Consider the following 27,782-nt stretch of genomic DNA (forward strand, 5'->3'; position numbering starts at 1 on the left):
TTTTTTTTTTTTTTTTTTTTTTTTAAACTAAGAAGTTAGTCGGGCCTTTGCCTCCAGATTTGACATGATCAAAGAGACTTCAGCACTTTCTTAGAGCCTGGGAAGCACAGCAGGTTAGAGAAAAGGGATGATATGTCTGTGAACAATGAAAGATTTCACTTGATGAGATCCTGGAACTTGTTTTCTGTAGGGAAAAGTTGGGCTTTGAATTGCTTTATTTTCAGCCCCTTGTTAATTCTGTCACCTGTCCGTTCTCCTTCCCGCTCCTCGCAGTGCTTTTGCTTCTGCTGACCCCTCAGCGGGAGCTCGCTTTGCATCCACAGCTGGGGCGCTTGGTCCGTCTGCGTGCTCCCTCCGGCCCGCCTGCGGGGGGCGCCACCACCACGGGCTCTCACCATTCCGAGAACCTGCGCTTCTTTGAGGCAAATTTCTGCTCTGAGCCTCTGCACCAACTTGCTTCGGATTCCCTTGCTCCATCATCGATTCCCTGCCTCTCCTAAACTTCCCATCTGTTTACCAACCCCTCTTGGGCTTTTTTCCTGTATTCTTTGATTCCCCATGAATCTCTCCCACCTTGAAAGAAAGCATTAAAATCCCTCCCTTGGTCCGGCTCCCTCCTCTAGCTGGCCACTCTGGCTGCGTAGCCCTGCTTTTGGAAGAAGCGGTTGGGTGGTTCTCCCTCGTACACAGCGCAGGACTCCTGCTCCCTTTTCAGCCCTTTGTGTTGGGTTTTTGTCCCTACCCCAGGGAAGCTGCTGTCGCCTGAGTCAACAATGACTTTCCAAAGCATTTCTTTCCTTATGTAATTCCAACTTTCCAGTTATATTTAATAGCTTTTAATAATACAAGTAGTACATAAATCCAAGCTCTCTAAAAAAAAAGAAAAAGAAAATTCTTTTTTTTTTGTATTTTACTCTTTTTTTAAATTTTTTTTTTATTTTTAATTTTATTTTTTATAAACATATATTTTTATCCCCAGGGGTACAGGTCTGTGAATCGCCAGGTTTACACACTTCACAGCACTCACCATAGCACATACCCTCCCCAATGTCCATACTCCCACCCCCCCCTCCCAACTCCCCTCCCCCCATTAACTCTCAGTTTGTTTTGTGAGATTAAGAGTCACTTATGGTTTGTCTCCCTCCCAATCCCATCTTGTTTCATTTACTCTTCTCCTACCCCCTTAACCCCCCATGTTGCATCTCCTCTCCCTCATATCAGGGAGATCATATGATAGTTGTCTTTCTCCGATTGACTTAGGAGAGAGAGTGAAAAGTTTTAGTTTCCATTCATAGCTCATCCTTCCCTGTCCCCATTCCCAAAACCAATTAATCTCTCCAAGGTATTTACTGGTAACAACCCGCTGCTCAGTTTTTCTATACATTTGCATATCTGTTAGATAAATAAGAAAAGATGGATAGATAAGATAGCTATGTAGATTATCTGAACACTTTTTACTGACTAGTCACATTAGTTTCAGCCTTCCTTTTGATGTAGGAAGGACCTTAGGGTTCAAAGTCAAGGGCCAGGAAGGAATTCTTGAGACGTCTTTGGTGCAAAAAGGTGGTTTTATTAAAGCTTGGGGACGGGCCCCATGGGCAGAAAAAGCTTACTGGGGTCTTGAGGAGTTGCTCATTATATACTTTCAAGTTGCGAGGGGGTTAGGGATAGCCTAAATCTCTAAGGAATTTTGGAAGCAAGGTTTCCAGGACCTTGAGGGGGCTGGCCATTGTTGGGAAAAGGTCATTTATCACCATCTAATAAAACCTCCATCATGTAATATAATACCATATGTGGAAAACCCAAAAGATTCCATTCCAAACCTGCTGGAACTTGTACAGGAATTCAGTAAAGTGTCAGGATATAAAATCAATGCACAGAAATCAGTTGCATTTCTTTACACCAACAACAGGACAGAAGAAAGAGAAATTAAGGAGTCAATTCCATTTACAGTTATACCCAAAACCATAAGATACCTAGGAATAAACCTAACCAAAGAGGCAAAGAATCTATACTCAGAAAACTGTAAAGTACTCATGAAAGAAACGGAGGAAGACACAAAGAAATGGAAAAATGTTCCATGCTCATGGAATGGAAGAATAAATATTGTGAAAATGTCTATGCTACCCAAAGCAATCTACACGTTTAATGCAATTCCTATCAAAATACCATCCATTTTTTTCAAAGAAATGGAACAAATAATTCTAGAATTTAGATGGAACCAGAAAAGATCTCGAATAGCCAGAGGAATATTGAAAAAGAAAGCCAAAGTTGGTGGCATCACAATTCCGGACTTCAAGCTCTATTACAAAGCTGTCATCATCAAGACAGTATGGTACTGGTGCAAAAACAGACACATAGATCAATGGAACAGAATAGAGAGCCCAGAAATAGGCCCTCAACCCTGTGGTCAACTAATCTTCGACAAAGCAGGAAAGAATGTCCAATGGAAACAAGACAATCAACAAATGGTGTTGGGAAAATTGGACTGCCACGTGCAGAAAAATGAAACTGGACCACTTCCTTATACCACACACGAAAATAGACTCAAAATGGATGAAGGACCTCAATGTGAGAAAGGAATCCAGCAAAATCCTTGAGGAGAACACAGGCGGCAACCTCTTCGACTTCAGGCACAGCAACTTCTTCCTAGGAACATCGCCAAAGGCAAGGGAAGCAAAGGCAAAAATGAACTATTGGGACTTCATCAAGATCAAAAGCTTTTGCACAGCAAAGGAAACAGTCAACAAAACCAAAAGACAACTGACAGAATGGGAGAAGATATTTGCCAACGACATATCAGATAAAGGGCTAGTATCCAAAATCTGTAAAGAACTTATCAAACTCAACACCCAAAGAACAAATAATCCAATCAAGAAATGGGCAGAAGACATGAACGGACATTTCTGCAAAGAAGACATCCAGATGGCCAACAGACACATGAAAAAGTGCTCCACATCACTCGGCATCAGGGAAATACAGATGAAAACCACAATGAGATACCACCTCACACCAGTCAGAATGGCTAAAATTAACAAGTCAGGAAATGACAGATGCCGGTGAGGATGCAGAGAAAGGGGAACCCTCCTACCCTGTTGGTGGGAATGCAAGCTGGTGCAACCACTCTGGAAAACAGCATGGAGGTTCCTCAGAAAGTTGAAAATAGAGCTACCCTATGACCCAGCGATTGCACTACTGGGTATTTGCCCTAAAGATACAAATGTAGTGATCCAGAGGGGCATGTGCACCTGAATGTTATGGCAGCAATGTCCACAATAGCCAAACTATGGAAAGAATCTAGATGTCCATCAACAGATGAATGGATAAAGAAGATGTGGTATGTGTGTGTGTGTGTATACACACACACACACACACACACACATATATATATATATGCAATGAATACTATGCAGCCATCAAAAGAAATGAAATCTTGCCATTTGTCATGATGTGAATGGAACTAGAGGGTATTATGCTGAGTGAAATAAGTCAATCAGAGAAAGACAACTATCATATGATCTCTTTGATATGAGGAAGTGGAGATGCAACATGGGGGGTTTGGGGGGTAGGAAAAGAATAAATGAAACAAGATGGGATTGGGAGGGAGACAAACCATAAGACTCTTAATCTCACAAAACAAACTGAGGGTTGCTGGGGGGAGGGGGGTAGGGAGAGGATGGTTGAGTGATGGACAATGGGGAGGGAATGTGCTATGGTGAGTGCTGTCAAGTGTGTAAACCTGGCGATTCACCAACCTGTACCCCTGGAGCTAATAATACATTATATGTTAATAAAAAAATTTAAAAATTAAAAAAAAAATAAACCTCTATCATGAGACCCTTCAGATGTATATCGGTGAGCCATATGTTTTGGGGATGATTGCCAACACATATCTTGGCAGGTAGAGATAAAGGAAGTCTCCAAAAGAGTTTTTTTATGTAAAAGTAGGTTTATAGAACCTGGTTTTGGGGGGCAGGTTCTGGCTAGGATTGCCTTTTGCAAAAGCTCATCATCGAGGCAGTGAGTCCCTAGAGGAAGGTCACTCTGCTATTTGAAGGACTTGTCTGTGGGCTTGTAGGTAGTAAGGAAATGTAATGGTATCTCTTCTGCGTTTGTTTCCCACATCACTTTTACACTAATTTGGAGGTTTTTGTTTTTGTTTTTGTTTTTTTAAATATCAGTGTATAGAGACCCAAATCTTCTCTTGGAATTTTCTTTCCTTTTGCTTCTACAACATCACTCATTCCTGATTCTCCTTCTACTCTTTCGATCATTTTGATGAAGTTCTAGAACATAGGTGAGGCTCAGTGAGGTGAGGTTCGGAGTGGATGAACAAGAAAGAATTCTTGAGACATCTTTGGTGCAAAATGGTGGTTTATGAAAGCACGGGGACAGGACCCATGGGCAGGAAGAGCTGTTGCCCCGGGGATGTGAGGAGTGGTCTATTATATACTTGTAAGTTGGGGAGGGGATTAGGGATGGTGTAAGTCTCTAAGGAATTTTGGAAGCAAGGTTTCTAGGACCTTGAGGGGCTAGCTATTGTCTGGGGAAAAGGTTATTCATGACCAGTAATAAAAGCTTCTAGTAATAAAACCTTCAGATGTCTATCAGTGGGCCACATGCTTGGGAATGATTGTCGACACTATCTTGGAGGTTTAGAGATAAAGTTTCCTAAAGGAATTGTTAAAGTAGACTTACAGGATCCTGGTTGGGGGTAGGGGCCGGTGGGGCTAGGATTGTCCTTTGCCCTTAGCACAGCCTTAAGGTGGGGGTAGTTGAGTCCCTAGAGGAGAGTCACTCTGCCTGTTTTAAGGGCTTGTCAGTAGGTAAGGAAATTTCACAATTTTTCTTCTGCCTCTGTTTCCCACATCAATTTCTCCTCCTCCTCTTTCACTGCCCCTTGTGTTCTATCCCTTTCTTTAATGTCACTGCTCTGGTCTTTGCACCTTTCTCTCCTCACCTGGCGTCCCCTGCCAAGGCTTCTAGCAGGTGGCTGGAGTCACCCTTCCCTGGGCTCTCGCGATGCTGGATTCTGTGCCAGACGCACCACGGACCCTTTTCATTCAACAGCCCATGAAGTCGGTGGTACCATCCCCACAGAGTCTGGGATCTTAGAGGGTGAAGTAACCTCCCAAAGACCGCCAGCCTACTAAGTGTCAAGGCTGACTTTGGAATCCAGGCCCGGCTAACCCTGGCGCCCGTGTCCCTGTCAGCAAGATGAACCGCCTCTATTATGTGTAGAGTCATCTTTGTCTACTGATGTATCTGTATATCCTCTCCCCTTGGGTGCTCAGAGTTACGTGATACTTCGTAAGTCCAAAGCCAAACTCATATTTTTCTCCATGTCCCCTTCTTGTCCCCTTCTTCTTACGATGGTATAGTCTCCTGTACACATCCATTCAGTCACTGAAGCCGGCACCATCCTGCACCCTCCGCCCTCACGGCCCACATCCATTTGGGTGCTTGGGGATTTGAGCCCTGGAACATCTGGTCTTTATTCCTCTCCGTGTCAGCTGTAGTTGCCTGGCTTACTGTGTAGCCACCTCACCTGTCTCTCTTCGAAGTTTGCCTCCTAATCCCTCCTCCCCAGGGCACCAGAGTGCCCTTTCTGAAAAGAGCATCTGCTTCTGGAAGAACTCCAGGGTTCCTCTTAGCTGTTTTGGTTATTATCTTCCATTTATTTCTTACTAGAGAAAATTTTAACCAGATGGAAGGATAGAGAGAATCATATAATGATTTTTCATGTTGCTTTTCAGAAAAAAAAATTGTATTCATTTGACTGATACTCTTGTTCTATCCCCAAACTTGGGATTCAGTGATCCAGTCCCAGCGAGACCCGTCCTGAGCGGACCTTTGTGAACCTCTCACACCATGCTGCCCCTGTGTCCTGCGTTGTAGCTGTAGTACCCCACCCAGGGATTCGAATGTGCTGGCACCGTCCCTTCAGTCTGACTAACAACCTTGTCCTTCAGGACTCAGCTCTCCATCATCTGCATCACCTCTCTCTTTCTCTGTCAAATAAATAAATAAAATCTTAAAAAAAAAAAAGAAATGTCCAAAATGATTAGTTAGTGAAGCAGAGCTGTCGCTGTAAGAGGATTTGTGAGCCAGAAAAAGTGGATGACGGTATTCCTGCGGCGGCCGTGAGGAAAGCTGGGGAGGCAGGGTCTTGCGTGAATTAGGGCCTGCTGCCAGTGCTCACTGTTGTTTGGATGGGAACTGTACTGCTGCCGTCCAGGACTGGTTTTTCCCAGTTTCCGGAGACATCATGATGCTCCCGATAGGAGGAATGCTGATTCTAAAGAGTTTTCTCAGTAAAATTGAGTATAATCCTGGAGCTAGTGGGAGTTTTTCTTCAGCCACCTATAATATGAGTTTTCAGTTTAGGTTTTGTTACAGTTCTCATTATGTATAGCTCACTAGCATATCTATTTAGCATATTATGTCCCTCCGTCTCATTGTAACTATCTACCTCTCCGTCCATCTGTCTATCTATCTATCTATCTATCTATCTAATTAGCAACTATGTCTTCAATCAAAGTAGCTAGGATGAGGTCCTGGCCCATCTAACCATTTCTTGTGAAGTTAATACAATTTTTACTCTTCTGTAAAAATAATTAATGCCTATGATTTTATACTGCATTTCTCTGGGCTCTTCATTCCATTGGAGTGTTTCCTTTTCTCCCATATGGAATGGTGGTGTCTTGGTTTTGATTATAAATATTACACATGAGTATTTTACTCCCATATATATATATGTATATATACATATATACATATATATATGTATATATATATACACACACACACACACACACACACACACACACACACACCTCAAACTTACCATCTGTTGCTACTGGACACATGAATTTTGGCTTTCATCATGTTGATTTCCTGTGGCTTAATTTTATTTATTTCATTTGGCAATGACGAGACTACTTTTTTCTCCTGGTGGAAGTTAAACTGAGTAACAACAAAAAAAAAGTTAAACATAAAAAGAAATAATAAATAGATTAGGCAGAAATTCTTAAACGTGAGCAACTGGATAATTTAATCAGATAGAACATATATTGGAAATACAGTAAAATAGAAATACCAATGCTCTGAAAGTTCTTACATCAAATGGAAGCATTTCCAATTGATTTGTCATAATCCATTTACTACTGGGATTCATAAAGAAAGCTTTGCGAAGTAAAGTTGAGAAGATACCCTGGTAAGAGTAATCAACTAGGGAGAACCAATTAAATGAATCAAATGACTTGAAAATTATGAGAAATGAAAATTACTATGTGAAGAAGATTAAAGCATGCAAAGTCGGTAATCTTAGATGACTTTTTTTTTTTTTTTTTTTTTTTTTTTTTTTTTTTTTGTTAGATGACTTTTTTTCATTTGACAAGGACTTGTATTTGAATGACTGTTTTGTGCCAGGCCTCATGCCAGGTGCTGAACTGATCTTTAACATTTTTGCCTAGATTATTGTGGAGCCTCCAGCTGGTCTCCCTTCTTCTCTCCTGGTCCTCCACCCCCCACCTCTGTCTTTTCCCATTACAGCAGCCAGTGTGATCCTGCTAAAATGTCAGATCCTGCCATGCCTCTGGTCAAAGCTCTGGATCTCATTCATGGTGAAAACCTGAAACTTTATATTGGTGTACAGGGCCCTACCTGCTTTAGAATCCTGTTCCCTCTACTGCCTCCAACTTATTCCCCTCTAGTAAGCTAACCACTCTGCCTTTCCTCAGGCAACCCAGGCCTGAGTCTACCACTGGGCTTTTGCACATGCTGTTCCCTCTCCCTGGAATATTCTTCCAACCAGCTAACCACATGACTCACATCTTCAGGTCATGACTCCAGTACCATCTTCTCAGGGAGACCCTTCCTCATACCCTTTGTAACCCCCACTTCGTATCATACTCCCCACCACCATCCTGCTTTTTCCTTTAAGGTACTAATCACCAGGTAACATACTATGTATTTAAAATTTTTATTTTATTGTCTCTTGTTCCCTACCACAACGTAAACTCGGTGAGGGCACAGTTTTTTTGTTTGTTTTCCCATTTTGTTTACTCCTGTATCCAGTGCTTTCAATAGTTTCTGGGTATATAAGAACAGTCAATAAATAGTGAATGAGAGAGTGAATTTGGAGTCACAGAAACATATAAAGAAAGTAATAGGGGTGCCTGGGTGGCTCAGTTCTTAACTGTCTGCCTTCGGCTCAGGTCATGATCCCGGTGTCCTGGGATAGAGCCCGCATTGGGCTCCTTGCTTGGCGGGAATCCTGTTTCTCCCTCTCCCTCTCCCCCTGCTTGTGTTCCCTCTCTCGTTGTCTCTCTCTCTCTGTCAAATAAATAAATAAAATCTTTAAACAAAAAAAGTAATAAATGTTGCATAAGCCCACCTTGTAGAGTAAGTTGCTGACATTAGGATTTGCATATTTTCTTTTTGCCTCTTGATATTATAGAGATGCTGGAAAATGCAGAAAAGCATAAAAGAAGTAATTAAAAATCACCTATAATTGCTCCAATAAATTACACTTACTTTAATCTCCTGGGGTTGTTCTTTTTTGTTAATTTATTAGTGTATCTTGAGTATGTCCCATTATGTTAACTATTTTTTTTAAAATATGACTTTAAGTGGCTTGTAGCATTCCATTGTAACTATACCTCTATAACTATAACTATACCTCATTCCATTGTAACTATACGTCTACCATACTATATGCATCTATATTTAGATTATTTCAGTTTTCTTATACTGGTTTTAACAAATGAACATCTTACTGTTTGATACGTCTTTGTGCAAGTCTCTGTTTATTTTCCTTAGGCTAGATTATTATAATTGAAATGACTATGACAAGGGATATGAGCTTTTTAACCTGTCGTGATCGTGACTGTGATGCTGTCTGCTAGAATGTCGCACTCTGGTACAAAGGACCCATTTTGTCCTATCATTGCCATTGCAGATTATTATTGTTCCTAAAGCTCTTGACCAAACTTGATAAACAATTTTTACTTCTCTGATTAAGTAGGTCCTTTCCCCCCCTCTTTAGTAGTTGTTCATATATTATATTTTTATATTATAAGATTATATTTTTCTATATATTATATTCATATATTCTACAATGTCCTTAACTTCTTTATTTTTTTTAGATTTTATTTATTTATTTGACAGAGAGAGGGATCACAAGTAGGCAGAGAGGCAGGCAGAGAGAGAGGGGGAAGCAGGCTCCCTGCTGAGCAGAGAGCCCGATGTGGGGCTCAATCCCAGGACCCTGAGATCATGACCTGAGCCAAAGGCAGAGGCTTTAAACCACTGAGCCATTCAGGTGCCCCAAGATGAGGAATGTAAAACCTTTACAATACCTCTTACCTATTCTCCCTTTGTGCCCTCTATTTTTGTTACTTACATATTCTTGGCTTTTAAATTGGTTGAGCTTGTCTTAAAATAATATAACTCTATCAACTTTGAGCAGTGTGTATTGAATCTCTTCTGTGAAAGGTAAGTAAATTCAGATAGTTAATGTGTCTTTATTGTTCTTTCCACTAACCCTGAGATTTTATTCCTTTCATATTATTTCTTCTCTATTTATAAGCTTTTAAACACTTAACTTACATTCCTTAATTTAATTAAGCCTCTGTTGAATCTGAAAGTTAAGAAAACAAAACAAAACCCAAAACCAATAAAGAACGCAAATAAAAAGTCAAGTTTTAGAAATATGTACCAAATATCAAGACTGGCGTTTGGGTCCACAAGTATAATCATATGCAATTGAATACTTGCTCCTTGAAAGAGAAGCTTGCCTACATTTACTTTTAATTTCTTTCTGGATCCCGTTACTTCATCTGGCTTGTATTCTTGGATTCTGTGCTTTTATCTTTGTTTTCTGTTTTGTTTGCTTGGAAAGCCTCCTCATAATTTTCCTCCTATAGTAGATGTGATTGTTAGTAAACTGTTTCTGTCTTGAACTGGTACCTGGTTGGTTGATGTTTGCCTGGATGTAGAAATTTAGGTTCAAAATACTTTTTCTTCAGTTCTTTACCGTGATCTAGCATCCCAGGCTACTGATGAGAAATATGTCATCTTGATTCCTGCTTTCTTTAGGTCAGCTGTGATTTTTCTTTGGCAGCTTTTATAATTTTTTTCTATCCTTAGAGCTCTGATATTTTACCAGGGTGTTACAGGGTATGAAATGTTTTTATTTATCCTGTCTGGCATTTGGATTATCCTTTCTATTTGGGCTGTGCCATGTTCAGTTAAGGGAGGGTGTCTGTTTTTTCCCCTCTTAGAACTCCCATAAGGTAGATATCAATCCCTTGGACCTGTACTCAGTGTCGCCCAATCTTTCTTCCATAGCTCCAATGTCTTTGTGGTTTTTTAAAAGATTTATTTCTTTATTTTGGAGAGAGAGAGAGAGAGAGAGAGAGAGAGAGCGCAAGCACATGAGCAGGAGTAGGGGCAGGAGGAGAGGAAGAGAGAGACTTAAGTAGACTCTATGCTGAGTGTGGAGCCCAATGCAGGACTCAATTTCATGACCTTGAGATCATGACCTGAGCCAAAACCAAGAGTTGGATGCTTAACCGACTGTGCCACCCAGGTGGCCCATTCTCTGTGTTTTTGTTGTGGTTGTTGTTGTTCAGTGTTCTCTATGTCTCCACTCACCTAGCTTAGTTTTCAGCCATGTCTGCTTTGTCAATGAGCTCATTCACTGACCTGTAAAATTTTAATAATCATTGTTTCCAAGGACTCTTCTTGTTATCTGGTTACTTCTTTTCTATAGCAGCCTCTTTTTGCCTTATGACTCTGGTATTCTTCCCTGTCTCTCTGCAGATCATAAATCTCTGTTGCTTGAATCGGCTTGTTTCTTTAGTATCTTCTCTGTTTGTTCGTTTGGGGCTGTATTTATCATGTATTGCAGTGTAACAATTTACCCTACAGTGCTTAAAACAGTGAGCAATTTATTGTCCTCCCAGTGTCTGTGGGTCAGGAATGCAAGCATGATTTAATTGGGTGCCTCTGCCTGAAGATCTCTCACAAGGCAACAGTCAAGGTGTGAACCAGCTCTGTGGTCTCATCTGAAGGCTCAAAAGAGGAAGAATTTTCTTCCAAGTTCACTCACATGATTGTTAGCTAGATTCACTTCCTTCTTAGCCAGTTCCTCACTGGCTGTTGGCTCGAGGCCTCTCTCAGTGTCTGTCTATGTGGACCTCTCCATATAGCAGCTCACATCATGGCACTGACTTCCTCAGAACAAACCACCAAGACAGCAAGAGAAGGCAAGCAAGAGAAGCCTGAGTCTCCTTGTAAACTGATCTTGGAAGTGCTGTTCCATCACTTTTGCCATATTCTGTTCCTTGGAAGCGCGTCACCTAAGTCCAGCCCACACTCAGGAGGAAGGGGTTATGTAAGGACATGAATACCAGAAGGAAGGGATCATTAAGGGCTATCTTAAATGCTGTGCCTACTACAGAAGTCTTACTTTTGGTCCCCCCCCCCCCCAAGTCTCTAGTGATCTTTGTTTCTAAGGAAAAGACTTTAGGGGTTATTGCAGGTAGTGGGCCTGGGTTTACTCTGCATCTGTGTCACTTACATAGGCTTCCTTTTCAGGTATGTGGGCAGACAGTGTGGAGGCTGGCTGGAATTCCCTCTTGTGTAATTCCATGTCTTTTATGTGCATGGTTGGAACTTGTGACTTGCTACTAGCCATTATTATATGGAAGACGTGCTGAGATAGTCACTCCCTTGATTAGGTTACATTTTATGACAAAAGGGATTTTGCAAATAATTATGGTCCTAAATTAGTTCCCTTTGAGTTATACAAAAGGAAGATTTTCCTGGGTGGGCCTGACTTAATCAGTGAGAAGCCCTCAAGGAAGGACTGGGGTTCTTGGGGTCAGAGATGCTCTCCTGATGGCCTTAGGAAGCAAGCTGCAAACAGCAGTTCTGTACCTGCAAGAAAATGAATTTCCCAACAATTTAAATACTTGGAAATGGGTTCTTCCCTGATCAAGCCTCCAGATGAGAATGCACCTTGAGTGACACCAAAATGGTTGGCTTATGAGACTCTGAGCTGAGGACCCAGCTAAACAGCCTGGACCCCTGATGCACAGATACTATGAGATAATAAATAGATGTTATTTTGAACCAGGGAGTTTGTGGTCATTTGTTCACAATAGAAGAACAATAAATGTATTTCATTCCTTGTCCCTCCTAGAGCTGATCCTTTTCTGGTTCTCTCTTGGTCAACAGTGGAGGCCTGCTGTAGATTCAAGCTCTGTTCTCTCTGTGACTAGCTTCCTCATTAGGAATCTTCTCCACATCTAGCTTCCTCAGACAGAGGGCAGCTCTTGGGCTGTGACTTGGGGGCGTGTTACTACTGCCAGTTGTACATTTTATTTCTTTACATTGGGAATTGGGAAGAGGAGAAGCCTAACTTGCAGATGTTGCAAAGGCACCTGTTTAATGAGAGACCCTAATGATCACCCCCTTACCTACTCCATTTCTTTGAATGTATTGATTCCAAGCTTGTAGCTCTGGCCACCTTGGTGGGAGCCTTGCTTATGCAAGGTGTCTCCTTGTGTGGTTTCCTCTACTCTGCATTTCCCACTACTCTGATTCTACTCAGTTTTTCTCTTCATGGAATTTCTTACGACTTCTGATCTGTTGATGGCCTATTTTCCTGTTTTATAATGCTGTTATGGTTTTCTTCTTTAAACAGAAAATAATTTTCCTAGCACTTCAGTGGGGGCTTGGAATTGAAGGGAGACAGATGTTGGTAATAAGTCTGCATGAACTCAGCTGCACAATCTGGACTGGACATTTTCTTTTTATAAGAGAAAAAAATACTCTTTTGCTAACTAACACCGATTCAGTATATTTGTAATAAATTTGGCATATTTCTAATAAAATCAATGAGAAAGGGCAGAATTTTTATTTTAATAACTACTTTTCTCATGTTCTATTCTTTCCTTCTTTTAAAGTTCCTTCATCTCTATGAAGACTCTGCTCTTTTTTCTTTTCATTTTTTTTTTTTAACCCTTTTCCCACTTACACTTACATAGCCTTTCTCTTTATTTTCTTAGGGTGATTTATTAGAATAAGTGACTTTAAAATATTGCTGACACTGTGTTTTTTTCTAACGCTACTAGCACACATGATGTAAGTGCTGAGGATGTTGAGATAATTGAACTAAAATTGTGATTTTAAAATTGTTTTAAGACTCTTAGTTCTAAGTAACACGAACCTACTTCAAACTAGTTTGGGTTACAGAGAATTTATTAGACAGAAATTATAATAATTTACTGAACCCAAGAGTAAAAATTATATTTGGATATCATGAGGGTGTGGAACCAGAAACTAGAAAGTTGATAGAAACCCAGATAGTCATTACCTTTCTGTCTCTCTTATCTGTTTTCCTCAACATCTGCTTACTTTGTTTCTCAGCAGACTCACTTTTTTTCGTATGGGTATGGTCAAATATGGCTGCCCAACAATGGTAACCAGAGTTTCCAAGTTTATTAAATTTTTAAAAAAAGATTTTATTTATTTACTTGAGAGAGATAGTGAGAGAGAGAGCATGAGAGGGGGGAGGGTCAGAGGGAGAAGCAGACTCCCCACTGAGCAGAAAGCCGGATTTGGGACTCGATCCTGGGACTCCAGGATCATGACCTGAGCTGAAGGCAGTTGCTTAACCAGCTGAGCCACCCAGGCACCCCAGAGTTTCCAAGCTTATGTCATATTAGTTCAACCAAATAGATAAGAGACAGAATGCCAGATTCCAAGGAGAAAGATGAATTGGTTTAGTTTGGGCCAGTTATCTCTTTAGACCAGTGTAATGTAGTCATGAAGACAGATTTTTATGGTATAAACATGGCTGCTATGGCCCAAGTTCTCAAAGAAGAGGTAAGAGATAAGTGAGCGCAAAATTGGGCAGATATCTCAAGACATGTCTTCTTCAACATTCTTGTTTATTACCAGTGTGCTATTTCTTATTAGACAGTTTAGCTTGTGGTGAAGACCGTAAGCTGAGGGTCACACATAAATTGATTTGATCCCAGCCTTGCCACTACTAGCTGTGTGACCTCTGTGAAGATTAAAATCTTTCTGTGTACAATTGGGATGATAAAGCCTATCTCCTGGGGTTGCCGGGAGGATGAAATGAGAATATATATGGTACATCCAAGCACTAATAAATAGTAGTTATTAATTATTACTATTTTCAGATCATTTGGGAAATGGAGGAACATACATTTTACTACTTCAAAGGTTGTAAGAAGATCTAGAGGCAAAATTCCTGGTGCTACAGAATTACATAGTCAATAAAAATCTAAGAGAGAGTTTTGCCTTTACCACACTTGACCAAAGGAATGGATACAGGGGAGGCTGGGATGATGGTGTTAGGGCCCAAAAATCTATACTTATTTTTTGAATGAAATCTTTGCTTCTATTGATTTTTGAAAGAGGTAGCAATGGTCTCACGATCCTAAAGAGAGCCAAGCAGGGCTGGTGATCACTGGAAGAGGCATCATAGTTTTTTCAAGTCAATTCTTGTTCTCATGGTCTCTGCAGTCATTCCATTTGGTGGCCGGTCTATTCTGATTGGCTAGTGACTTACCCAGTAAGATGTTTTTGAATATCATCCCTGGAAACCAAGTGTGTACCATCAGTTCAAAGATTTCAGCTTTTGGTAAAGAAGATGCATCTTTTTCTTTATAAACAATAGATTTTCTTTGCACTTTTCTGATGTATATGGTAAAATTGTGGGTGGCTCTTAGTAAAGGATACAAAAAATGGTAATGAACCAAATTGTATATAGTTAACCGAACTCATGGCTTAGTAAAGGATATGTAAAATGATGATTTGAATTCTGTATAGTTAAATAATACCAAATGTCAGCCCAAAGTTAGTATTTACATAAAGGAGAGTTAGCCAACAATCTACATTTATGGCTTCTTTTTAAAACATGATGTATGCTGTTCTATATGAAATTGCAGTAGAAGAGTATCTCATTGACTAACTGTGTAATTTTCTCTTAAGTTATGCAGACATTTTGATTGAGAGGGAAGTGTTAATGCAGAAGTACATTCATCTAGTTCAGATCGTAGAGACAGAAAAAATTGCAGCTAACCAGCTCCGGCATCAACTTGAAGATCAAGACACAGAAATCGAAAGACTTAAATCAGAGGTACTTCCCAGTTAACAAGATTCTTCCCCATTGTTTCACATTTATTGTCATCTCCTCATAATTACGTAAGGCCTATCAGGGCAAGATTTTAATCCCAAACTTAGTTCCTTTGGTGTCAACGTGTACGTGGTCAGACTAGAGATCTATACTAGGAAAGTATCTGGTCTGTTAGGGTTGAGTAAATATGCTACAACAAAATACCAGGCTAATATGCTGCTTTTTAATTATTTTGTGCTCCTGATATCCTTCCTTTGATCAGATAACCAAGAGTTGACTTAATATGTAATTGTTTGTAGACTGAATATTGTAATAATGATAACTGTGAATCTATCATAGATTCAGTTACAATCCCAAATGCAACTAAGGAAGGAGCAGAAATGAAGTCCGAAAGACTTTGCTGCTTCTGTATCTAAGGAGTCCAACTTTCTCCCCTCTAGAATTTTGAAAAACACATTTGTGTTAAAGTATAAGACATTTTCTAGGGTACACTTTTTCCTGAATTTGTCATTCCTGCCTCCTTCCACCTCCACCCTCCAGCCTCCAAAGGTGAACTTCTGGGGTCCTGCACCCCCAGATGGTGCGATTGTGCCAAGTAAGAACAGAAGATGGTCATGGCGTCAGCAGCCATGGCGGTGGGCCCAGGTCCTCCCATGCTCCCAGGTGCCTCTGTCTCTATATAGAAACCCGAGGGTACCTTTCCTTGCTGTCCCGTTATTCCTCGTGGAAAGCAGACAATAACTGGAGAACTGAAGAGGAATGTAGAAAACAAGATTTTCCCCCCTTTCTAACTAGGGATACATTAGCATTTTCTTTGCCTCAAAAGAGAAGAATAGAACAGAAGGCAACCTACCACTAATTGTATTCTATTGACAGAACAATTCAGGGTCCTCATTCTTGGTAACTTTCTTGTCACTTTTATAGTCTCTGGAGAATGTTTTCCTTTTTGTTTCCTCACACCTTCTTCTAAGACGTACTCTGAATCCTGTGAGAGGTTTTCACCTCCTGCTGCCCGTGTACGTCACCTCCAATTCACAGAGCAAGGGTACACGCTGATTGTACCTGGGATCTGATTGCTTCTCCAGTGATAAGTTGCAGACCATGTTCACCATATCATTAGTGTTGTTAACTTCCCAGTTCAACCCTGAAATCCAGTATAGTGAAAACAACAACAGAAAACTTAAGAAACCTGCATTTTAAAAGGCTATATCAGGCACTGTAATTTAAAACAAAATTATTGTGTTCTTTCTTTGCCACAGTAAGCTTAGAGCAGATGCATGTCGGCTGAGTGAAAGAGGTTGGCATTTACTCCACAAGAGAGACTCAGTCAGCACCAAGCAGTGTTCCCCAGTCTTTATTTGTGCATGCTTATCTGTCTTCACTGTGTTCTAATTTTAGTCTGAATATAGATTGCAGCCCCAGACTGTCAGTAGCAGGTATGTCTTATGTGGCCAGTAGGCAGAAACAATAATTTATTTCTTACTCCTTTTACTTTCCCACATCTCTGCCAGAAAATGGCAGAAATGTGTATTTGGTATTGGTGACAAAACGGAAAGATAGGTCAGAGGAATCAGTTACGACTCTTAATTTTTAAATGTCTGCTTGTAGTATATCTGTACAGGTTCTTACCTTTATAAGAGCCTGCAGTTGAGTGGTAGTCTAGTGAATTTGATTACTAAGTGTTTTGAAGCAGCTGTCTGGTCTTGAATTGCCCCCACAGGCCACAAAACTGAGCAGGAGATCTAAAGAGATCCCAGGTTTTTTCAATCGTTTTTACCTTTTCACCTTTTCTTCGTTGGCTTGGATTAATCCCAAAACTCCGAAGTTCCTTTTGCAGTTACCATTTTCCCAAGGAATTTTGTGAATCTGCTGTACTGTGTATACCTGGAAGGCTGCAGGCTGATTAAGGGAAGCAAGAGCTTTGACTTGAGTGTCATTGCATTTGGAGACCACAGGGCATTACTGGCATCAGGCAAGATGGCGGCATGCCGCTCAGATCCTGTGAAGGCCTTGGCCTAGTCCTCACTGGGCTGAGTTCACACTTTCCACAGTCACTTCTTAGGAGCGATTTGTTAGCAACATAACTAGACAGGTTTGTGGTGAAGTTCTTGCTTCCCCTGCCTTAGCACCAAAGGAATAAAAGTTGGATAAAAAGACGAAAGTTTCCTGAGGATCTCATAAGCTACCTTGTAGGTATAACTTCCTAGGAGTGAATGGCTATAAGCCAGTATTTCTCAAATCACAAAATGGACCAATTCTGTGTTCTAGATTGTCGCTCTTAACAAAACCAAGGAACGAATGCGGCCTTACCAAAGCAATCAAGAAGATGAGGACCCAGACATCAAGAAGATAAAAAAGGTAGTATTGGTGGGGGGTGCGTTCTGGCTTTGGGCAAGCATGGTGATCAGTTATCTGTCCTGTAGTGTTGTCTTTGCCACCCTGTCTCTGAGCTTGGTGTATCTATTCTAATGGCTCTCAGACTTTCCCTTCAGACTGATCTGGGAATGGCTACTTTGGAAAAGTTTCAGCTCGAGATTTTTTTCCCAGTTCTGGGAATCCCCTTTTGGACTCTGTGGGAGGGTTGCCAAAACCAGACATTAAGACAATAGTGTTCTCAAACTGGGTTAAGTATGTGCTGTTGAACCTCCTAAATTTGTGCTGCTTTCATATTTTAGGGGAATATCTTTTAAATGACATTTAAAAATATTTCTTTTAGATTTAGATTTCAGTGCTTATTTAGAAAGGATTTTTGTGAACATGTGAGAAGATTGACTAAACACATCTGCTCAGATTTCTGTTTTATTATCGTTGTTCCTTTCTTGCTTAACATCCACATAATCAACAGATCTTTCTGCCTCACTGTCATGTATTACTGTACAACTTTTGCAATTAACCAGACCCTGGTACTCCCTCTGTTCTACTGTGTTTGATTTTATGACATCTGAGTTTTGAGTTCCGTAATCTTAATACTCTTGTAAACCACCTACTCAGCTTTGTTAACATTGTGTGAAGAGCTTCACACTTCAAGAACTTTCTTTAGATACACATCTTTAGATCTTTATTTCATCTTAAATTTTTTCTTATTCCCGTTTTCCAACAAGATCGGGCATGTTCTGGGTGGTCTGGCTGTAGAACCTTATTCCTGTTTTTCGTGCTAAATAATTATTCCCCTTAAATTGTAGCAAAACTTCAAATATTGCTCAGAGTTTGAAATAGAAATGCTTCTTGGAACTAAATTGCAATGTTTTCAGTTTTTAAGCACTAAAAAGTGAAATAACACCATTCCCTTCTGGAATTAAAAAATTTTTTATTTAAGATTTTATTTATTTATTTGATACACGGAGAGAGAGTGAGTGTACAAGCAGGGGGAGTGGGAGAGGGAAAAGCAGTCTCCCCGCTGAGCAGAGAGCCCAATGCAGGGCTTGATCCCCAAACCGTGAGATCATGACCTGAGCCAAAGGCAGACGTTTAACCAACTGAGCCACCCAGGTGCCCCAGAACTTAAAAGTTTTTATTTTTTTATTTTTTATTTAAAAAAAAAATTTTTTTATTTGTTTGACAGACAGATCACAAGTAGGCAGAGAGGCAGGCAGAGAGAGAGAGAGAGTAGGAAGCAGGCTCCCTGCTGAGCAGGGAGCCCGATATAGGGCTTGATCCCAGAACCCTGGGACCACGACCTGAGCCGAAGGTACAGGCTCCAACCCACTGAGCCACCCAGGTGCCCCAGAACTTAAAAGTTTTTAAATTGAATTTGGTTTATGTTATTGTGATACAAGATTGATGCTATTGCCTTTCTTTTCATAGTATGGAGTTTTGTATAAACAAAGATATCAGTAAAATACAATTTTCAGTTTTTTGTTTTTTGTTTTGTTTTGTTTTGTTTTGTAGAAACTGGTCTTTTAGTAAGTAAGTAAACCAGCCTTTGCTTAGCAGGCAATACCTGACTAAGGAAAGATTTTATTTGACCAAAGTTTCGATTAAGTTGTTTTTTTTTTTTTTTTAAGATTTCTTAAAAAAATTATTTATTTGACAGAGAGAGAGAGGGAGCACAAGCAGGCAGAGAGGCAGGCAGAGAGAGGGGGGAGGCAGGCTCCCTGTCAAGCAGAGAGCCCGATGTGGGGCTGGATCCCAGGACCCCGAGATCATGACCTGAGCCGAAGGCAGAGGCCTAACCCAGTGAGTCACCCAAGCACCCAATTAAGTTGTTTTTTGAAAATGCTTCTGTTAAATGGAATAATACTGATGAAGGCTTTTTACATTTTCTGCCTTCTAATATTCAATAGAAGCAATTAAAAAATTACTTTTGAACTTGTTAAGTAGGTTTGGAAATCAATTCTGTTGTCCTTTATGTCCCAAATAACTTAATGTCTGTATGGAAAGGAGTGTTCCAGATGAATTAGATTTTCTATCCTGATCTTGCCAAATAGCAACATAATTTTTTATCTTCAGGGAACCAAAATTGAATTTTATTTAATTACAGAGAAACTTCCTGTTAGAATTTTCCAAATAATGTGCCTATACTTTCCCCACATAATTCTGTTAAAATGTGATTAATTTTTATTGTTGGAAGGGTGGCAACTAATGAATGCCTGCGTGAAGATTGACAGTATGATGACAACATTGGTAGGTAAAGGAGAGAATTTTAAACATTGCAAAAGAAGAGTGATTGTTTAAACACACGGTAATTTAGACCATATGGGTGAAACAGTGGGGAAAAAATAGGAAGTGTAAGAATGTGTTGAACAAATAACAGTGATACTAAAAGGAGATTGGGGTGAGCCTGGGTGGCTCAGTCGGTTAAGCAACTGCCTTCAGCTCAGGTCATGATCCCAGGGTGCTGGGATTGAGCCCCTTGTCAGGCTCTCTGCTCAGCAGGGAGTCTGCCTCTTTCTCTCCCTCTCCCTCTATGCTCTCCCCCTGCAAATAAATAAAAATAAAATCTTTAAAAAATTGTTTAAAAAATAAAAGGAGATCTGGTAGTGATTTAATGCTTTCAGTTATATGTGGATTTGCAATCTGCTTTGTTGTTGAATCTGCCACTTAGATATCACCACCCTAATAAATTACCATAATGTGATGTGATATATATATATATATATATATAATAATGTGATAAATTTATCATAAATTATCATAAATTTTTTTATATTTGGAAAGGACTTCAGATTGCTTTGGTCCATTATTTTATAGGTGAGAAAATGGAAGACAAGAGTTCAGAGTTACCCAGCGGGTTAGCACAGAGCCTTGGGTTAAGGCATGTCTGGTTAGCACCCAGCATTTACCTGGACACTGGAAAGATGTTCAGTAAATAGTTCTTGGCTAACATACACAGGCCAGTGCACTTTCTCAGGTTTGTCTGTTATTTTTCAAATCACACTCAGATCAATGTTAGAGGCTATCATGTTTTCTACAGAATTGATTTTTACTTATATTTCACGTTTCTTCTCACAAAATAATCTCCACTACAAATCATTAACATGTGTTTTTTTTCCATGTGGCTAAGAGAATCCTTGCAGTTAACAAAAAGCAGGTAAAAGAATGCCAAGTCTGATTGCATCTTTCCTGTGTGACTTAACCACGAAATTTAGTTACTTGTCCATAAATAGAAGGGGTCAGACGAGCTGATGGCTAACACTTATTTTCTAAGCTTACTAAAAAAAACCCTCAATAACAACAAATCAAATAGCCTGATTTAAAAATGGGCAAAGGACTTGAATAGATATTTCTCCAAAGATGAAATGCTATGCACATGATCTTTGGGGAAGTCATATACACAAGAAAAGCTGCTCACTATCACCCAGCTTCAGAGAAACACAAATCAAAACCACAGTGCAGTGTCACCTCACACCCATTAGGATGACTACCGTCAAAACACCGGAACATAAGTGTTGATGAGGATGTTGAGAAATTAGAACCTTTGTGCCCTCATGGTGGGATGGTGAAGTGGTTCAACTTCTACGGAAAGCAGTGTGGTCATTCCTCAAAAAATTAAAAATAGAGCTATCACAGTGATGCAGCATTCCTGCTTCTGGGTATATAGCCGGAAGGATTGAGTGCAGGATCCTGAGGAGATATTTGCATACCATGATCACTGAGGAACTATTCACAAGAACCAAGAGGTGGAAGCAACACCCATGTTTGTCAGCAGATGAATGGATAAACAAAATGTACATAGGGTGGAATACTGTTCAGCCTGAAACGGGGAGGAAATCCTGGTTCATGGTACAGCATGCATGAACCTTGAGGACATTACACTAAACGGAATTAACCAGTCACAGGAAGATAGATACTATGTGATTCCACTTATGTGAGCTATCTAAAGTGGTTAAGTTCACAGCAACAGAAAGTTGAATGGTGGGTGCCAGGGGCTGAGGGAAGGGAGTAGTGGGGAGTTGTTTTTCAATAAGTATAGTGTCACTTTTGTGGGACAGAGAAGTCCCGGAGATCTGTCGTACAGCAGTGTGAAATACTTAATGCTACTGAACTAGACACTTAAAAATGGTTAGGATGGTAAATTTTAAGTTACGTGCCTTTTCACCACAATTAAAATTTTTTAAATATCTGCTTTTATATTGTTAAAGAATACACCTTTAAGTTCTTTCTTTATTAAAACATTAATAACTATATATGTAATATTATCCTATTCTGGTGTCCATACAGGGAGTCCTAAAGAGCTTATGGAAGAAACTTGCAAAGTTGTGAAAAAATATTTAAATCCTCTTTTTTCCTGCTATCTGAAAAAGCCTGCCATTATTTGTTTTAGTGATGAGACCATTAACGCACTAACGAAAAAGTAGTGTTTTATGTGGCACAGGATGGAAACCCTTACTGACAGGCTTACCAAAGACAGTCTTGCCGCTCCCTGAGATCTTTCTGCTGTTGTTCTATAGGTTCAGAGCTTCATGAGAGGATGGTTGTGTAGAAGGAAATGGAAGACTATTGTGCAGGATTACATTTGTTCTCCTCATGCTGAAAGTATGAGGAAGAGAAACCAGATTGTGTTCACCATGGTTGAAGCCGAGTCGGAGTATGTTCACCAGCTCTACATCCTGGTCAATGGCTTCCTCCGGCCCCTGAGAATGGCGGCCAGCTCCAAGAAGCCTCCCATCAGCCATGATGACGTCAGCAGCATTTTTCTCAACAGGTTTGTCTTGGCATGAATCAAAAAGTCATGTGGAAAAAAATTTCTATTCCTTAAAAGAATTTTTACTTTACTCTTAAAAGAATAGGTATTATAAATTCAACTTCAAGAGTGTATGATACTGAAAATAAGAAAGCTGTCATTTGTGTTTCATTATTTGCCCAAATTTACATGTCTTTATCTTGAATCATGGCATCTAGTTTTCTGGTTCTTTTCTCTATTTGACATGTATTTTCTTGTCATTGTGTGGGTGTGTGTGTTGGGAATAATAATCTCCTTCATAAACTGAGGGAAGTGAAGTCAGTAATGGGTCTTTACATGTAATTTATACAGACGTACTTTAGAAAGAACAATAACTAACAGAGAACCCAAGAATCTGTAGTGAATTTATTTCTACATATTATACACTATATATAGTGTCCTTGCTGCTGAGGATTTGTCAGTGAGCAAAGCAGAAATCCTTGCCTTCATGGAGCTTAAACTGTGATGTGGAAAGAGACATAATGAATAGTGAATAAGTGAAATATGTAGTATATTATGTGGTGATGAGTGTTGTGAAAAGAAATCAAGAGGAGAGGAGACGGGAAAAAGGGGGTGCCTGGGTGTTTTATGTAAAATTTAGTAATTTATTTCTGAATATATAATACATTTACATTGTGCAAAATTCAAAACAACACGAAAACATCAAATAACTCTTACTCTGTCTCTGCCCACCCCATATACCCCACTTTTTATTTTTAACCATTTTCATTAATTTCTTATATACCTCTCTAGTGTTTCTTGATGTATATCCAATCAAATATGAATATAGAGTATTAGTTTTTCCCCCTTATTAACAAAGACAATGAACTTTAACATGTACTTGCCTTTTTCACTTAACGGTATATTCTGGACATCTTCCCATATTGACATCTAAAGAGCTTTCTATTTTATAAAAAAATCACTACATTGTTTTACATTATGTGAATGTGCCATAGTTTTTCTCTAGCCAGCCTTTGGAAAGGCCTCAGAGATAAGTTGATATTTGAATAAAGACTTGAGGTTGATGGGGAAGCAAGCCATTGGGCTATCTGGGAGAAGAGTGACACAGAAGAGGAGACAGCCTGTACAAAGGCCTGAGGCTGGGGCAGACCTGGCTTGCTTGATTGAGAAACTGCTTAAGTCCATGTGGATGAAAAGCGGTAACAATTGGACATTGTAAAGATGTTCGCTTTTACTGTAAATAAGATGGGCAGATACTGGTATCATTTTGAGGAGAGAAGTAGCATCATATAACTTATGTTTTAAAATCTCACTCTGGTTTCTCTGTTGGGAATCGAGCACAGGGAAATCAGTTTGGTGGCTATTTCAATAAACCAGGTGAGAGATGACTGTAGCAGGGAGGCCTGTTAGGTGGCTATCCCAACAATATAGGCGAAGGGTGATTGTAATGGAGGCCGTGATAAATGGTTAGATTCTGAGTATATTTTTAAATAGAGCCAATGAAATTTCCTGATGAGTTTGATGTGGGGTTTTGAGCAAAGTCCAAGGTTTTTGGGATGAAAAATTAGAATAATAGAGTTAACTACTCACTAAATGGAGAACACTGAGGTATAAACAGGTTTAGGGGGAAAGATAAAGAAATTTTAGTCTCAGACCTCTCAAGCATGAGACATTATTAGCCATCCAAATGGAGAAATCAAGTGAACAGGGATTGGATATCAGTCTGGAGTTCAGGGAAGGAGTTTGGGCTGGAGATATAGATTTGGGGGTCCAATAGCATATAAAGAGTATTTAAAGCTGTTGGTCTGCGTGAGAGTACCAAGGGAGTAAGCACAGATGAATGAAGGAAGAGGAACAAGGATGAGCCTTGGGATATTCCAACATTTAGAGATTAAGAAGATGAAGAGGAACCAGCAGAAGAGAGTGAAGAGGGTAAGTTAGGGTTGTAGAATGAAAACCAGCAGAAGGGGTTGTCCTGGAAACCAAGGCAAGAGAGAACTATGTCAAAAAGGTCAAATAAAATGATAACTGAGAACTGGCCGTGGGTTTAACACAGAGCTTTTTGATGACTTTGATGAGGGGCCAAAGCCTCATTGGAGGGGACTTAAGAGAGAATGGGGGGAAGGATAATAATGGAGAGAATTGGTATCAAAAACTCAGTGTTGCTGTAGAGAGGAGCCAGTAAACAAGATGCTACTTGGAGGTAAATTTAAAAGTATAAACAAGTGTGTTTGTGTTTCAAGATGGGATAAAAATTACACCGATAGCAAGGGGGCAATGATGTAGGAGTGAGGGGGAAATTTCTGGAGCAATAAGCTTGCATAGACATAAGTGGATGGAACATGGTGTTCAAGTCAAGTTGGAGCACAGAGAGGAAGAGAATAGTACCTTGACACGTATGCCATTAGGAAGCAAGGATATGCAGTCATGGTGCTAATAGAAGGAAAGTGCTGGGGTTAGATAAGAGAGGAAAGGTGTAAAATAATGCAGTATGATTGCTAGGCAGCTGGAGGAGCCTACATTGCTCTGTTAGGCTGGTGGTCATGACTTTGCAGTGAGACTAGTCAGGATGGTTGAGTGTTTTTCCTTTAGCTCCTTTCAGCTGCATGGGTGCCTGTACAGAGTAGGTGGATGGCTGGCTTTTTGCTGTTGTATGAGGCTAATATGAAATCAGAAATGAATCGGGGGGGCGCTCCTGGGTGGCTCATTTGGTTGAGCGACTGCCTTCAGCTCAGGCCATGATCCTGGAGTCCTGGGATGGAGTCCCACATTGGGCACCCTGTGTCTGCTTCTCCCTCTGGCCTTCCCCCTCTCATGCTCCCTCACTCTCATTCTCTGTCTCTCAAATAAATAAGTAAAATCTTTAAAAAAAATAAAGAAAAATGAAGAGGGGGAGTTGAAGATGTATGCAAGGGAGAGATTATAACGATGAGCCATGGAAGCTAAGCTGTGCAGAGAGGGAAATGATGGTATGAGGGGGTGGTGGTCAGTATCATGGATTAAGGTCCTGGTGATGTGAAAGGATTTTTGGAGTCAGAATTCTAAAGAAGTAAATGGAAAGATAAAGAGGTGGTCAGAGAATAGTTTGCTTGAAATAGATAGGGAAGGGATGTAGTTACTGACAATGACAAGGTCTGAAGTATAATCAAGGGAGTGTTGGTTAGGTCAATGGAGGGTAAGATCCCTAGAGGAGAGGAGTTCAAAGGCCCTAGAGGCCAGGATATTGGAATTTTGTTTTTTTGTGCATATTAGATTTGACCAGAATTATGACAGGAGTAGGGCTAGAGAAAGGACTGCCAACGAGCTGGGAGCTTGGAGCTCAAAACTCAAGGCATTAAAAGAGTATCTGGAGAGAGTTCTCCTCCACAGTGGTGTTGTAGGAAGACCCTAAACTCACCTCCTCCATGGAACACAACAAATTACGGCTAGTAATAGAACAGTTCCTCTTAAAGAAGAACTGAGGGCTTGACCGAACTGTTTCTGCACAACCAAAGATAGAGAGAAGGGCAAGAGAACAGCAAGAGAGAGGGAGACGTGGTAAAAAAAGGGAATCAGCCCTTAATGCTGCAAACAGCAGTGGGACTGGATAGTACTGAGGGGCCAGTAACAGATTCCCCTGTTTTTGGACACAGAATAAAAGCCATAGTTTAAAAGAGCAACTGGCATATAAAAAAGAAACAATGCTAGAACTTTGCCCAGTGGTGGAAGCTGCTTGGGTGCTCTCCAAATCAGAGGAACTGGAGAACGACACGGTTTATGTTCCCATCCCACTTTTTTGTCTATTTGTTTTTATCAAAGCCTGGAAAAGTAACATTAATTTTGTTAGTTAACTCATTCCCCACACCTACATGTTTGTCTGTATACTCCTTTAAGGAAGTAACTTAAGTGTCCATCAGTGGACCAATGGATAAGGAAAAAGTGGAGGTTATGTACACACACACACACACACACAGAAATATTACACAGCCATAAGAAGGGATGCGATCGTGTTATTTGAGACAACATGGTTGGACCTGGAGGCTGTTTTACTAAATGAAATAGGTCTGACTAAGAAAAACAAATACCATATGGTTCCACTCAAAAGTGGGATCTAGAATTAGATAAATAAATAAACAAAAAGCAGAATCAGACCTATAAATACAGAGAACAAACTGATGGTTGCCGGAGGAGAGGTGGGTAAGGATTTGGGCAAAATGGGTGAAAGGGAGAGGAACATACAGGCTTCCAGTTAGGGATGAATTAAGTCATGGGAATAAAAAGCAGAGCGTAAGGACTATAGTCAATTATATTGTAAAAGTGACAGGAGAGATGGTAGTTAGGCTTGTGGTGACCATAGTATCATGTATAAACCTGTCAAATCACTAACTGTACACATGAAAGTAACGTAATATTGTGTATCAACCATAGTCAAAAAAATTTCTTTGAAGAAAAAGAAAAAAAATTATTGCAATATGTTTTAATTTGGCTTTTTTTTTTAAAGATTTTTTTTTTAATTATTTTATTTGACAGATCACAAGTAGGCATAGAGGCAGGCAGAGAGAGACAGGAGGAGGAGGGAGGCTCCCTGCTGAGCAGAGAGCCCGATGCGGGACTCAATCCCAGGACCCTGAGATCATGACCTGAGCCGAAGGCAGAGGCTTAACCCACTGAGCCACCCAGGCACCCCTTAATTTGGCTTTTTAAAGAATTAGGTTTTTTGCATTTATCTTATTCTTTGTTTTATTTACTTTTGTTATTGAAGTATAATTGACATGCGATGTTATATTAGTTTCAGATGTGCAATGTAATGATCCAGCAATTCCATACATTACTTAGTGCTCAACAGGATATATGTACCCTTAATTCCCTTTATTTTACCCTTCCTCTAGCCTGCGTTCATTTCAAGTTACTGCCAATTCTGAGCTAAAGGTTATTTTCCCTAGGTTTTTATAAAGTGAAAACCCATACTGTAAGGAAGATTTTAGGGACTAAATCATAGGTCACAATTAAAATGCATATAAGTACTTTAAAAAGGCAAGACTGGGAGGGTCTGTAGATGGCTGCAAAAAGACTGGTTGATGGATGGTAACTTGCTTCTTTTTTAACGATTGATTGATTTATTTGAGCGGGGAGGGGCAGAGGGAGAAGGAGAGAGAGGCTGTCAAGAAGACTCCCCACTGAATGCAGAGCCCGTCTTGGGGCTTGATTGAGCCACTAGGTGCCCCTGGATGGTAACTTGTTAACAGGAGATTAGAAGTTCTCTGTTGTGAGGTGGGAGTTCTCCCCACATTAGGTGGCAGTGGCCACGCTCGAGTGTGTGGGACATCGCAAGGGACCCAAGGGGAGCTCCTGCTCCTCAGGCCATACAACTCACATTTTGGCAATGCGTCAGCCACCCAAGTGTGTCATTCTATCAGTTTTGATGACAGTGGACAGGATGGTAAATGGCACTCTGCTCATGAGGTTGGCAGACCACCGAGTTGATCTTAGGTCACCTCTGGG

General features: G+C 40.2%; 1 protein-coding gene across 2 annotated transcripts in view; it reads left to right on the top strand.

Annotated features, from left to right (window-relative positions):
* Positions 1-27,782, top strand: part of LOC111148374 (Ras protein specific guanine nucleotide releasing factor 2) — a 250,627-nt gene that overhangs the window by 82,004 nt on the left and 140,841 nt on the right. For both annotated transcript variants that reach the window (XM_022504878.1, XM_022504879.1), the window contains exons 3-5: positions 15,034-15,181; positions 17,447-17,536; positions 22,069-22,322. In XM_022504878.1, coding sequence (XP_022360586.1) covers positions 15,034-15,181; positions 17,447-17,536; positions 22,069-22,322 — 492 coding nt within the window. The remainder of the gene's footprint in view (positions 1-15,033; positions 15,182-17,446; positions 17,537-22,068; positions 22,323-27,782) is intronic.

Source organism: Enhydra lutris, unplaced genomic scaffold (genome assembly GCF_002288905.1).
Source record: "Enhydra lutris kenyoni isolate GAN:26980312 unplaced genomic scaffold, ASM228890v2 scaffoldscaffold19, whole genome shotgun sequence".
Taxonomy (NCBI): Eukaryota; Metazoa; Chordata; class Mammalia; order Carnivora; family Mustelidae; genus Enhydra; species Enhydra lutris.